This window comes from Vulpes lagopus, chromosome 3 (assembly GCF_018345385.1).
Source record: "Vulpes lagopus strain Blue_001 chromosome 3, ASM1834538v1, whole genome shotgun sequence".
NCBI lineage: Eukaryota > Metazoa > Chordata > Mammalia > Carnivora > Canidae > Vulpes > Vulpes lagopus.
The window spans coordinates 100,322,066-100,336,794 of record NC_054826.1 but is presented as its reverse complement, the minus strand read 5'-3'; the positions used below and the strand labels follow the sequence as shown (position 1 = coordinate 100,336,794).

The window sequence follows — 14,729 nt, the reverse complement described above, 5'->3', positions numbered from 1 at the left end:
AGGACGGGGCTCTCCTGTCCTGGGGACACTCGCCCTGGCCTTAGCCCTGCTTCTCCTGGGTCCCCTCCCCCTTGGAGGCCTTTTGTTTCTTTATTTCTTTTTCCCCCCCGTCTTCCTACTTTGATAGAAGCACGAACTCTTCTCACTGTAGCATTCCAGCTGTTCTCTCTTTAAATCTCAGGCGGAATTCGTAGATTTTCAGGATGATTTGAAGGTTATCGAGGTAATTTGGTGGGGACAGGTGATTTGGGGACCCTACTCCCCCGCCGTCTTGTCCCCAGTCGAGATTCTGCATTTCTAATAAGATCCCAGGTGCTGCTGCTGCTGCTGCTGGTCCATGGACTACACTTTGAGTAGCAAGACTTTATCTGTAGCCCAACATTGTACAGTTAAGTTCCCACGAATATGTTTACGTAAAAGATAATTCAATTTTCCTGACAGTTAAGCCTTAGCATTAGAAACTCTTTAAAAAATTTAAGCTGATATTTCCCATTCACTATTTCTCCCTTCCCTTTCATTCTTTCACTATTTTTTATATTCCCCAAATGAATGAGACCATATAATGTTTGTCCTTCTCCGATTGACTTATTTCACTCAGCATAATACCTTCCAGTTCCAGTGAAAGGGAATAAAGGGGAAAGGAGAAAAAATGTGGGAAATATCAGAAAGGGAGACAGAACATAAGAGACTCCTACTCTGGGAAATGAACTAGGGGTGGTGGAAGGGGAGGTGGGCGGGGGGTGGAGGTGACTGGGTGACGGGCACTGAGGGGGGCACTTGATGGGATGAGCAAAGGGTGTTATTCTATATGTTGGCAAATTGAACACCAATAAATATAAATTTATTAAAATATTTAAGTTGGATGAATTTATATTTTTCCTCGGGGAGTGTGCTAGCCCATGTTACTTAGGGCAGAAGTACTTTTATGATTCTCCTAAGGATTTACTGATAACTGTATATATTAGACAGAAAAACCGTCCCTTGGGGCAGCCCGGGTGGCTCAGCGGTTTAGCGCCACCTTCGGTCCAGGGCGAGATCCTGGAGTCCTGGGATTGAGTTGCATGTCAGGCTCCCTGCATGGAGCCTGTCTGTCTCCACCTGTGTCTCTGCCTCTCTCTCTCTCTCTCTCTCTCTCTCTCTCTCTCTCATAAATAAATAAATAAATAAATAAATAAATAAATAAATAAAGTCTTTTTAAAAATACCATCCCTTGAGATTACCTCCCTTGTTGGTGGTGTGTATGTGTGTGGCATAAGCAGTAACAGGTGTCCAAGAAGAGTAGAGACTATAGGAATAATCACATCAAGACAACTTGTGCCTCTTTCCAGCTCTGTAAGATAAACATCAGAGTAAAACTGCTACCAGTTTGACTCTGAATTGCTTTTACATTTCTCACCAGGGATATGGGAGTTTCAAATGGATTTGTCATCATTGAAGCTGCCATGTTTTACATTCGCCTGCTCTAGCTAAAATGCCTTTTCTCTCCTTTTAGCTCTGTCTGATCTGGAGCTTGTGGCTCAATCTATTATCTTTATTTTTGGTGGCTATGAGACCACTAGTACTTCTCTCTGCCTCCTTCTGTATGAATTGGCCACTCACCCTGATGTCCAGCAGAAACTGCAGAAGGAGATTGATGCGACTTTCCCCAATAAGGTGAGCAGGTCATACCTGAAGAGGGAGTCAGAATAGGCTTGATTATGCCTCAGTAACAGATTAGCCCTCAAATCTAGTGGGTTTTCATAGCAAAGGTTTGTTTTTTTATTTGAAGTTCGATTTGCTAATATATAGCCTAACACCCAGTGTTCATCCCATCAAGTGCCCTCTTCAACACATCACCCAGTTACCCCATCCCCCCGCCTGGCTCCCTTTCCACTACCCCTTGTTTGTTTCCCAGAGTTAGGAGTCTCTCATGTTGCATATATGTTTTGTCTCCCTCATGTTTGTCTCCCTCTCTAATTCTTCCAAATCTTTTCCCCTCATTGCCCTTAGAGTCCCTTTCACTATTTCATATATTCCCTGTATGAGTGAAACCATATGATGATTTTCCTTCTCTGAGTGATTTACTTCACTCAGCATAATAACCTCCAGTTCCATCCATGTCAAAGCAAATGGTAGGTATTCGTCCTTTCTAATGGCTGAATAGTATTCCACCGTAACATATATACCACATCTTCTTTATCCATTCATCTGTCAAAGTACATCCAGGCTCCTCCCACAGTTTGGCTATTGTGGACATTGCTGCTGTGAGCATTGGGGTGCAGGTGTCCCGGCATTTCACTACATCTGTATCTTTGGGATAAATCCCCAGTAGTGCAATTGCCGGGTCATAGGGTAGCTCTATTTTTAACTCTTCGAGGACCCTCAACATTGTTTTCCAGAGTGGCAGTACCACTTTGCATTCCCACCAACAGTGCAAGAGGGTTCCCACTTCCCCACATCCTCTCCAACATTTGTTCTTTCCTGTCTTGTTATTTTTTACCATTCTCACTGGTGTGAGGTGGTATCTCATTGTGGTTTTGATTTGTATTTCCCTGACGGCAAGTGATGCAGAGCATTTTCTCATGTGCTTGTTGGCCATGTCTATGTCTTCTTTGGTGAATTTTCTGTTCATGTCTTTTGCCCATTTCATGATTGGATTGTTTGTTTCTTGGGTGTTGAGTTTAATAAGTTCTTTATAGATCTTGGATACTAGCCCTTTATCTGATATGCCATTTGCAAATATCTTCTCCCATTCTGTAGGTTGTCTTTTAGTTTTGTTGACCATTTCTTTTGCTGTGCAGAAGCTTTTTATCTTGATGAAGTCCCAATAGTTCATTTTTGCTTTTGTTTCCTTTGCCTTCATAGATGTATCTTGCAAGAAGTTACTGTGGCCAAGTCAAAAAGGGTGTTGCTCATGTTCTCCCCTAGGATTTTGATGGATTCCTGTCTCATATTTAGATCTTTCCCCCATTTTGAGTTTATCTTTGTGTATGGTGTAAGAGAATGGTCTACTTTCATTCTTCTGCATGTGGCTTTCCAATTTTCCCAACACCATTTATTGAAGAGACTGTCTGTCCTTTTTCCAGTGGATATTATTTTCTGCTTTGTTGAAGATGAGTAGACCATAGAGTTGACAGTCCATTTCCGAGTTCTCTATTCTGTTCCATTTAACTATGATTCTGTTTTTGTGCCAGTACCACACTGTCTTGATGATCACAGCTTTTAATACACCTCAAACTCAAGCACTGTCATGCTGCCAGCTTTGATTTTCTTTTTCAACATTCTTATGCCTATTTGAGGTCTTTTCTGGTTCCATACAAATCTTAAGATTATTTGTTCCAACTCTCTGAAGAAATTCCATGGTATTTTGAAGAGATTGCATTGAACGTGTAAATTGCTCTGGGTAGCATAGACTTTTTCACAGTATTTATTTTTCCAATCGATGAGCATGGAATTTTTTTCCATCTCTTTACATCTTCCTCAACTTCTTTCAGAGGTGTTCTGTAGTTTTTAGGGTAAGATCCTTTACCCCTTTGGTTAGGTTTATTCCTAGGTATCTTATGCTTTTGGGTGCAATTGTAAATGGAATTGATTCCTTAATTTCTCTTTCTTTGGTCTCATTGTTAGTGTATAGAAATGCAACTGATTTCTGTGCATTGATTTTATATCCTGCCACATTGCTGAACTGCTGTGTGAATTCTAGCAATCTTGGGGTGGAGTCTTTTGGGCTTTCTTTCTTTAAAAAAAAAACATTTTATGTATTCATTCATGAGAGACACAGAGAGAGACAGAGAAACAGGCAGAGGGAGAAGCAGGCTCCATGCAGGGAGCCCGAGGTGGGACTCGATCCCAGGTCTCCGGGATCAGGCCCTGGGCCGAAGGCGGCACTAAACCGCTGAGCCACCCTGACTGCCCTCTTTTGGGTCTTCTATATACAGTACCATGTCATCTGGGAAGAGGGAGAGTTTGACTTCTTCTTTGCCTATATGAATGCCTTTTATTTCTTTTTGTTATCTGATTGCTGAGGCTAGGACTTCTAGTACTGTGTTGAATAACAGTGATGAAAGTGGACATCCCTGTTGTGTTCCTGATCTTTGGGGAAAGGCTCTCAGTTTTTCCCCATTGAGAATGATATTCTCTGTGGGCTTTTCATATATAGCTTTTATGATATTGAGGAATGTTCCCTGTATCCCTACGCTTTGAAGAGTTTTAATCAGGATGCTGTATTTTGTCAAATGCTTTCTCTGCATCTATTGAGAGGATCATATGGTTCTTGTTTTTTCTCTTGTTGATGTGATCTATCACGTTGATTGTTTTACGAGTGTTGAACCACCCCTGCATCCTGGAGATAAATCCCACTTGGTCATGGTGAATAATCCTCTTAATGTACTGTTGGGTCCCATTGGCTACTATCTTGGTGAGTTTTTTGCATCCCTGTTCATCAGGGATATTGATCTATAATTCTGCTTTTTTGGTGGAGTCATTGTCTGGTTTTGGGATCAAGGTAATGTTGGCGATATAGAACGAGTTTGGAAGTATTCCCTCCCTTCCTCTCCTTTGAAACAGCTGTAGTAGAATAGGAATTATTTCTTTAAATGTTTGGTAGAATTGCCCTGGGAAGCCATATGCCCCTGGACTTTTGTTTCTTGGGAGATTTTTGATGACTACTTCAATTTCCTCACTGGTTATTAGCCTGTTCCGGTTTCCTATTTCTTCCTGTTCCAGTTTTAGTAATTTGCAGGTTTCCAGAAATGCATCCGTTTCTTCTAAATTGCCCAATTTGTTGGCATATAGCTGCTCATAATACATTTTTAAAATCATTTGTATTTCCTTGGTATTGGTTGTGATCTCTCCTCTTTCATTCGTGATTTTATTTGAGTCTTTTTTTCTTTTTAATGAGGCTGGCTAGGGGTTTATCTATCTTATTAATTATTTCAAAGTACCAACTCCTGGTTTTGTTTATCTGTTCTACAGTTCTTCTGATCTCTATTTCATTGAGTTCTGCTTTAACCTTTATAATCTCTCTTCTTCTGCATGGTGTAGGCTTTATTTACTATTCTTTCTCCAATTCCCTTAGGTGCATGGTTAGCTGTGTATTTGAGTTTTTCCAATTTTTTGAGGGAAGTTTGTTACCTCTTAGGACTGCTTTTGCTGTATCCCAAAGATTTTGAACGGTTTTATCTTCATTTCATTAGTTTACATGAATTTGTTTATAGTCAATGATATATTTTTTTACTTTTTAAAATTTAAATTCAGGACAGCCCTGGCTTCGTGGTTTAGCGCTGCCTTCAGCCCAGGGTGTGATCCTGGAGACCTGGGATCGAGTCCCACGTCGGGCTCCTGGCATGGAGCCTGTTTCTCCTTATGCCTGTGTCTCTACCTCTCTCTCTCTCTCTCTCTCTGATGAATAAATAAATAAAATCTTTAAAATAAAATAAAATTTAAATTCAGTTTGCCAACATATAGTGTAACACTCAGTGCTCATCCCATCAAGTGCCCTCCTCAGTGCCCATCACGCAGTCACCCCATCCCTCACCCACCTCCCCATCTGTTATCTTTTGTTTCCCAGAGTTAGAAGTCTCTCATCGTTTGTCTCCCTTTCTAATTTTTCCCACTCAGATCCCTTCCTTTCCCTTATAATCCCTCTCACTATTTCTTATATTCCATGTAGGAGTGAAACCATATGATGATTGTCCTTCTCTGATTGAGTTATTTCACTCAGCATAATACCCTCCAGTTCCATCCATGTCGAAGCAAATGGTGGGTATTTGTCTCTTCTGATGGCTGAGTAATAAATGGATGAATGGATAAAGATGATGTGGTATATATATATATATGATGTATATATATATATGGTATATATATGTGGTGTATATATATACATATATATGTATGTGTGTGTGTATATATATACATATATATACACCCACACCATGGAATATTACTCATCCATGTATCTTTTTAATCCTTCTCTAATTTCCTGGTTGACCCATTCATCTTTTAGTAGGATGCTCTTTAACCCCAAGTGTTTGAGTGTCTTCCAAATTTCTTCTTCTGATTGAATTCTAGTTTCAAAGCATTTTGACCTGAAAATATGCAGGCAATAATCCCAATCTTTTGGTATTGATTAAGACCTGATTTGTTACCCAGTATGTGGTCTATTTTGGAGAAAGTTCCATGTGCACTCGAGAAGAATGTGTATTCAGTTGCATTAGGATGGAATGTTCTGTATATATCTGTGAAATCCATTTGGTCAAGTGTATCATTCAAGACCCTTGTTTCTTTGGTGATGTTCTTCTTAGAAGATCTCTTTTGCTGAGAGTGCTGTGTTGAATCTCTTACTATTTTTGTATTATTATCTATGTATCTCTTCACTTTCATTATTAATTGATTGATATACTTCGTTGCTCCCACATTAGAGGCATAAATATTCATAATTGTTAGGTCTTCTTATTGGATAGACCCTTTAAGTATGATATAGTGTCCTTCTTTATCTCTTAGTAGAGTCTCTGGTAAAAACTGTAATTTATCTGATATGAGGATTGCTACCCCAGCTTTCTTTTGAGGACCATTTGAATGGTAAATGGTTCTCTGCCCCCTCATTTTCAGGCTGGAGGCGTCCTTAGGTCTAAAATGAGTCTCTTGTAGACAGCATATAGGTGGGTCTTGCTTTTTTTATCCAGTCTGATATCCTGTGTCTTTTGATGGAATTTTTTAGCCATTCACATTCAGGGTAACTATTGAAAGATATGAATTTAGTGTCATAGTAATACCTATACAGTCCCTGTTTTGTGGATTGTTTCTTTGGGCTCCCTCCTTCTCTTAAAGGGTGCCCCTTAATATTTCTTGCAGAGCCAGTTTGGTGGTCACATATTCTTTCAGTATTCTGGAAGCTCTTTATCTCTCTTTCAATTCTGAAAGACAGCCTTGCTGGATAAAGTATTCTTGGCTGCATGTTTTTCTCATTTAGTACCCTGAATATTTCATGCCAGCCCTTTCTGGCCTGCCATATCTCTGTGGATAGATGTGTTGTTAATATGATATTTCTCCCCATATAAGTTAAGAATCTCTTGTCTCTTGCTACTTAGGATTTTTATCTCTTTTATCTCTTTATCTTTAAAATTTTCAATTTTCACTATTTTGTGTCAGGGTGTTGATCAGTTTTTGTGGATCTTAGGGGGTCCTCTCTATCTCTTGGATCTAAATGCTTGTTTCCTTCCCCAGATTTGGGAACTTCTCAGCTATGATATGTTCAAATATACTTTGTGGTCCTCTTTCTCTCAGCCTCTTCTGGAATTCCAATAAGACGAATACTCTTCCTTCTCAAGCTATCATTTATTTCCCAAAGCCTTTACTCATAAGTTCTTGACTGTGTTTTTCTTTTCCTCAGCTTCCTTCCTTTCCATCTACTTGTCTTCTATGTCACTCACTTTCACTCATCCTAGCCATTAGAGCATCCTGTTTAGAATGCATGTCAGTTAAAGTATTTTTATTTTTATTTTTTTTTTTTTTTTTTTTTTTTTAATTAACTTTTATTGGTGTTTAATTTACCAACATACAGAAAAACACCCAGTGCTCATCCCGTCAAGTGTCCACCTCAGTGCCCGTCACCCATTCCCCTCCAACACCCGCCCTCCTCCCCTTCCACCACCCCTAGTTCGTTTCCCCGAGTTAGGAGTCTTTATGTTCTGTCTCCCTTCCTGATATTTCCCAACATTTCTTTTCCCTTCCTTTATATTCCCTTTCACTATTATTCATATTCCCCAAATGAATGAGAACATACACTGTTTGTCCTTCTCCGATTGACTTATTTCACTCAGCATAATACCCTCCAGTTCCATCCACGTTGAAGCAAATGGTGGGTATTTGTCGTTTCTAATTGCTGAGTAATATTCCATTGTATACATAAACCACATCTTCTTTATCCATTCATCTTTCGATGGACACCGAGGCTCCTTCCACAGTTTGGCTATTGTGGCCATTGCTGATAGAAACATCGGGGTGCAGGTGTCCCGACGTTTCATTGCATCTGACTCTTTGGGGTAAATCCCCAACAGTGCAATTGCTGGGTCATAGGGCAGGTCTATTTTTAACTCTTTGAGGAACCTCCACACAGTTTTCCAGAGTGGCTGCACCAGTTCACATTCCCACCAACAGTGTAAGAGGGTTCCCTTTTCTCCGCATCCTCTCCAACATTTGTTGTTTCCTGCCTTGTTAATTTTCCCCATTCTCACTGGTGTGAGGTGGTATCTCATTGTGGTTTTGATTTGTATTTCCCTGATGGCAAGTGATAGTTAAAGTATTTTTAATTTTGACCTGATTCTATCTTAATTCTGCAGTAATAGAATCTCTAGAGTCCTTAGTGATTTTTTCCAAAGCCACCAGGAATTTTGTAATTGGACTTCTGAATTATCTCTCTGACATGTTACTTAAATCCATATGTACTAGATCTATGGCAGAGAGTATTTCTTCCAGTTCCTTCTTTTGTGATGAATTCTTCCTTCTAGTCATTTTTTCCAGTGCAGAGTGGCTTGATAGAAGTGATCAATTTTCTCTCTGTAGCATTTCAGCTGTTCTCTCTTTATATCTCAGGTTGGATTCATAGGTGTTCAGGTTTTTTTGAAAGTTATTGGGGTAAGTTTGGGGGACCAGATGAATCAAGGACTCTCACTCTTCCACCATCTTGTCTCCTCTCCCAAGGTTCTGCTTTCTTACATCTGCATTATCTGCAAATTGGGGACTTCATGTTGACTGGCTAACAAGTACTAGAGTGTTGCTCACTTGCTTTTCAAGTGTTTGGCATGAACTGACATACATCTCCTCAGTTCACAGCTCATTTGCAAGTGATTTCCCCTAGGTTCACATGGGCTGGGAAATATGGTGGTCTACATGGGTATGGGTGAACAGAGTGTTCTGACACACACCCTATGAAGTATCAGGTTTTTTTTTTTTGAAGTATCAGTTCTAATTATCTTCATATAACAAGTCAGGAAACTGGGCTACAGAGAGACAACATAACATTCTTAAACTATCATATAACTAATGGTGAAGAAGCCAAGGTAGGAGACAGGTTGCCTGGATCCTGATCTACCTCTAACTTCTGCAATGTTGGCTCTTAAATATAACACCAAGTGATAGAGACATATTGCATACACTGTTTTCAGATCCCTGCCCAATCTGGAGTTCCCTACTTATGAAGGGAACCAGCTTCTGAGGCTGGAGGGGCTTATTTGGCAAACAGTGAAACCCTAAGGCAACAACTAGGAGACTTTTCCAACCACAGAGGGTGGGGCTGAGAATAGGATTCTGATCCCCTTAACAGTGTTCCATTAGAACTGAAATTGTGTTCCCACAATTGGTAGCATCCAACCCTACCATTTTATGCCCTGTTTGGGTTGAAAGGAAACTGTGGCGCCCTGAAATATTTCTATTTTTGTATAAGATAACATTTATATTCAAATATTGTAAAGATAATTGAAGGGCTAGGAAGCAGGATATTTCAACTAAAAGAGTTTATGTGGATATAGTATATTTTCTGTTGTACATTCTCCTTCCATGGTACAGATGTAAGTAAGGCCCCTCTTTTGAAAGGAAGGTGACTTCAGCATATTTCAGTTAGAATAAGGGTCATGGTATATTAGTCACTTTATTCATGAGGAAGAAACACCACTACCTAGTAGTGGGAAGGATTTCAGGCCCTGTTTATGGGATTGTCCCAGATGTCTCCCCTAATTGTTACTATTGTACACGTTTCAGTGGGCCACTGAGCAGATCAAAGGACATGGTAGACAGTCAAATGATTATAAATGCCCTTTATCAAAACAAATGTTTCTTAGAGCTTTCTTTCTAACAGGTCAGCAGTAGTGCTGATAAGGAGTTGAAATTGATCCCCCAAATCAATTTATCTACATCTGTTTCTTTCCTTCCAGGCAGCACCTACTTATGATACTCTTGTACAAATGGAGTATCTTGACATGGTGTTGAATGAAAGTCTCAGATTATACCCAATCACTGGTAGACTTGTAAGGGTCTGTAAGAAAGATGTGGAAATCGGTGGTGTGTTCATTCCTAAAGGGACAGTGGTGATGGTGCCAACCTTTACTCTTCACCAAGACCCGGATATCTGGCCAGAGCCTGAGAAGTTCCAACCTGAAAGGTACAGGGAATCCTGGAAAGGGGAACCCACCCTCATATTGGAGTATATTTTGAAATTTTCTTAGTATAGATGACAATTGTGTGGTTGTACAATGATTTATTTGTACATCTTTTTTTCTTATAAATATTTTTCTTGTTATGAAATGATGATTGTTGTCAAAATTTTATAAACTGTAGAGAATATTAAAGTCAATGTCAGTCCCAATACATCAAGATTATGAATAATGACACATATGTCCTTTGTGGACATTTAGAGAAATGCATAGAGATGCATATATTGATTATTAAAAATTAGGATGGCATTATATTTTTGAATGACTTACTTTTTATTTTTTTATTTTTTAAAATTTTTATTTATTTATGATAGTCACACACAGAGAGAGAGAGAAAGAGGCAGAGACACAGGCAGAGGGAGAAGCAGGCTCCATGCACCGGGAGCCCGACATGGGATTCAATCCTGGGTCTCCAGGATCGCGCCCTGGTCCAAAGGCAGGCACCAAACTGCTGCGCCACCCAGGGATCCCAAATGACTTGCTTTTTAAAAGATTTTATTTATTTATTCATGAGAGACACAAAGAGAGAGGCAGAGACACAGGCAGACGGAGAAGTAGGCTCCATGAAGGGAGCCAGGTGGGGAACTCGATCTCGGGATCACACCTCGGGCCAAAGGCAGATGCCCAACCGCTGAGCCATCCAGGTGTCTCTTGAATTACTTACTTAATGTAACATTAAGCTATAACAACATCTATATTTGGTTTGTGATCAAATGCATGTAATTTTCTTAACTACAACCTTATTGAAGGAAATAGGTCTTTTTCTTTTCCTTTAATTTTTTTAATCCTCTTTACTATGAATTCACCTCCCATGTCCCCACATTCCATGTTTGCAAACCTTGGCCACCATTCTGCTAGCCTAAATGGGAGAGCAGAGTCTGTGGCTCTGAGAGTTTTCATCCCTAGCAGGAGAAGCAGCCTCATGAGGACAGAGAGGCACACAGGTCCTATGCTGTCTGTGGCTGCAATCCTGTGCAGCTCCCATGTTTGTTTGTTGTGGTTCGTCCAAAGCAAAGTCATCTAAAAAATATGCTCTCTAGCTGTCTGAGGAGCCTTCTTGAAGGGGTCTTGAGCTTCCTCTTCTGGGAATTCAGAGCAGAGTCTGGCTTTGGGCACAACTTAAATTCTGCAAAAGTTGGTACTTTCCTGTTTATTTAATTGGTGAGCAAAATTTGGAGTGAACTTTTTAGGGATCTAGACTTTTAGCTCCTGACTCTAAGCTCCCTGATGGCAGAGCCATTGTCCTGTTGCATGGTGTCACTAGTGCTACCATCACATCTACATGTAATACTTCCTAAAAGAAGTCAGAATTGACCAGTTGAGCTGTTCCTTGGATCAGAAACCCTGGTGGTTCCCATTCCTGGTCACTCAGCAGTCCCCATTCCTGCCACTTCTCAAACAGAAACCAGAAGACCACTCCTGGTGCTTCTCTCTGATTCATTCAGTCATGAGAGGAAGTGCTTACTTATATGTAATAGGGACTATGCCAGGCAGTGCAAGATTCACGTATTAAAAATGGCTGTTATGGAGAATTTTTGACACATACAAAGGGATATTCTAGAAACACACATATAAGAAACACTTTTAATGCATCATATGTGCCCATCACCTGCCCAACAACCACTAACCATGTCAGCTGCCCCATCCACAAACCTTCACAATTCCTTGTCTGATTCCCATGTTACATTAAGGCTCATCATCTATAAACACACTCCAGTATGTTCCTCATAATATATGGAGTTTAAAAAAAGTACCTACTGAGAATGCCATTATTACCTTCACCAAACCCACATTTTTCCTTAATATAAATATTGAGGAATGAGTTTTGAATAAAATATAAGTCTAACCTTCAAGGAATTTATAGCCTCATGGAACAGATAGGCAAGATTTCAGTTATTACACTCGTTATACAAAACCATGAGTATGAGCATAATAGAGTAGCAACATTTGCCCATGCATATCATCTAACATGCTATTATTTGGAAGAGGGGTACTGCTGGTGAAGAAGGGGAAGTGAAGGAAAAAATAACAATACAAATCATGGGAGGCATTTTTCCTGCTTCTTTTGTCCATGGATATGTGACTAACATAAGTCAGAGGGGGCAGGATCCTACCTTTCTTTCAATCAGTCATATTTTCTGCTCACCTTTCAGAGTGTGAACAACTCACCACCCTGAATGTAATCCCAGTGTTCAAGACAAATCTTGTTTTCAACAGCATTCATCTCATCTCCTAAACAATACCGAATGCTCCCATAAGGAAGGGGTATCCAATTATCTATAGCTAAAATTGTCACTACAGAATAAACACGGCAGGATTTCAGTAACCAGTCCAAAGTTTCCTATATACTCCTCGTTGAAAACTCCTAACATGTACCTCTTGTGGTTTTTATGTTTCACTAACTTCTTTCCAACTTGTATTGTGGAACCAGGTTCAGTAAGAAGAACAAGGACAGCATAAATCCTTATACATACCTGCCCTTTGGAACTGGACCCCGAAACTGCCTTGGAATGAGATTCGCAATCATGAACATGAAACTTGCCCTCATCAAAGTCCTGCAGAACTTCTCCTTCAAACCTTGTAAAGAAACACAGGTCAGAAAGAGAACTTTCTGCATAAATAGTATTTTATTGTTGTTTTTTTTAACTAACAGATATCGAATGGATGTGGGGGGGGGCTCATTTATCCTTAATAATTTGTCCTATTTCCTGGAGAATCTATTTGGAGTCATTTGTGGCCTTTTAAGTGTCCTTCAGCTCCTGAGTGCATGTCTGTGTCTTATGACCACCCAACCATAAGAATCATCTATCTATTCAGTGCAGTTCACAAGATATGATTATGCACAGACCTTTAACTTCAGCAATGTTTTAAATTTCTTTCAAGTCCACTGAAAGGAAGGGAACAAGCTGTGTACAGTCATGACATGCAGTGTTTACTGCGACATGACTTTTGAAGGATGCTCTTCCCCACCACACTTACAGATGCTATCAAGACCGTGGTTCTCAACCTATGGTTTTATATTGGAATCAGTGGGTTCATTAAAAATCCTGGTGTCCAGGTCATCTCAGAAATTCTAACATAATTCACAGTGTCTTGCTTTAAAAGTACCCTCATTGATTCTCAAGTGTAAGCAAGGTTGAGATACACTGGTTTGAAGCATTTCTGCCAGATGTGATAGACTACCATGGTCTAGGCCATCCTGGCCACTTGGCCCCACCTTCCATGAACCCCACTGACAGAAGGTTCTCTCTTTCTATCCCAAACTGCCATCATGAATGGATGTTTCCACTGGGAGAAGTGACAGGATCATTAGCAGGGAGGATGGCCATAGAATAAAATACATAATACCCACTCAGGATGACCTTCCAAACTTCAACATACAGAAGTTTTTTTTTTTAACATACACAAGTTAACTCTGTATTACTTTTCAAAATTGTGTGCCATAATGGCTAAGAATCTGTCCTAAATTTTAAACGCTCATCTTTTTTACTTAAAATCTAAATCAAAAAAGAACACAAACCAACATGAGTTTGTCTCCAGCCTGGTACAGAGTGAGTACTCAATAGATACTCTGTTGAATGAGTGATGAATAAATGTTCCATGCTCCAGCCTTGACAGCTTACAGAGTAAGATAAAGAATAAGAGATATAGGATGCTAAACCGAGAGTACTTACATATTTATAACACATTAGTGTCCTTCATGTATCTTGCTTACTTTGCATCTGTCATTGGCAGGGCTTCATTCCTGGCTCTCATTTGCTGGTTTAACTGTTGCAGATTCCCCTGAAATTAAGTTCTCAAGGGTTAATTCAACCAGAAGAACCCATTGTTCTCAACGTTGAGCCAAGAGATGGGAGTGTGCTGGAGCCTGAATTTCCCTAAGGACTTCCCTTTTGTTCTTCGAGAAGCTATATCCCAGAACACCACAGACCTCAATTTCCTATGTGAGTAAAACCCAGAAATGAAGATGGGCTTCGTTTACTGCCCATGACCGACGACTAGAGATTCTGTACACTCCTTCAGCTTTGTCTGGTGTCTGTGTGGAGCATTATATATTGTGGAGAGTAAACTAGACATGTAGATGCAGTCTATCTGGTTCACACAGACTACCCCCAGTTTGTGCCATCTACTCCCCTGAGCACTGATCAAGAATAAAATTTTCTCAACTGTTTTATCAACAAAATTTAATGGAAACAATGGTCACTGTGATAGTGACATTTATATCATCTCTTATTTTATATTACATATTAAATATCATACTGAGGATGTCAGTCAATATCCTCTTACCAAAATATTAACTTATGCCTTCATGCACATTAAGGGGGGAATCCATAGAACTGATGAGTGAGAGCCAGTGGCTGAATATTTGACCATCACAGTCATTGGGTAGTTGGGCCTTGTTCAGAACTCCAACGTGATCTCTTAAGGTAGATGAGAGTTAATCCACTATGACTTTGCCCATTGCTCAGCAAGTATATTCACAGTTTAATTCTACAGATTTTGGAGCACATGTGTTATTTTTATTGCACTTGGTTGAAGTAC

The 14,729-nt window shown here is 39.8% G+C and overlaps 1 protein-coding gene across 3 annotated transcripts in view; it reads left to right on the top strand.

Moving 5' to 3' along the window:
* Positions 1 to 14,358, top strand: part of LOC121486274 (cytochrome P450 3A12-like) — a 45,054-nt gene extending 30,696 nt beyond the window's left edge. For all 3 annotated transcript variants that reach the window (XM_041747127.1, XM_041747128.1, XM_041747129.1), the window contains 4 exons: positions 1,493 to 1,653; positions 9,909 to 10,135; positions 12,619 to 12,781; positions 13,965 to 14,358. In XM_041747127.1, coding sequence (XP_041603061.1) covers positions 1,493 to 1,653; positions 9,909 to 10,135; positions 12,619 to 12,781; positions 13,965 to 14,069 — 656 coding nt within the window. In that variant the 3' untranslated portion in view covers positions 14,070 to 14,358. The remainder of the gene's footprint in view (positions 1 to 1,492; positions 1,654 to 9,908; positions 10,136 to 12,618; positions 12,782 to 13,964) is intronic.
* Positions 14,359 to 14,729: the final 371 nt, after the last annotated feature.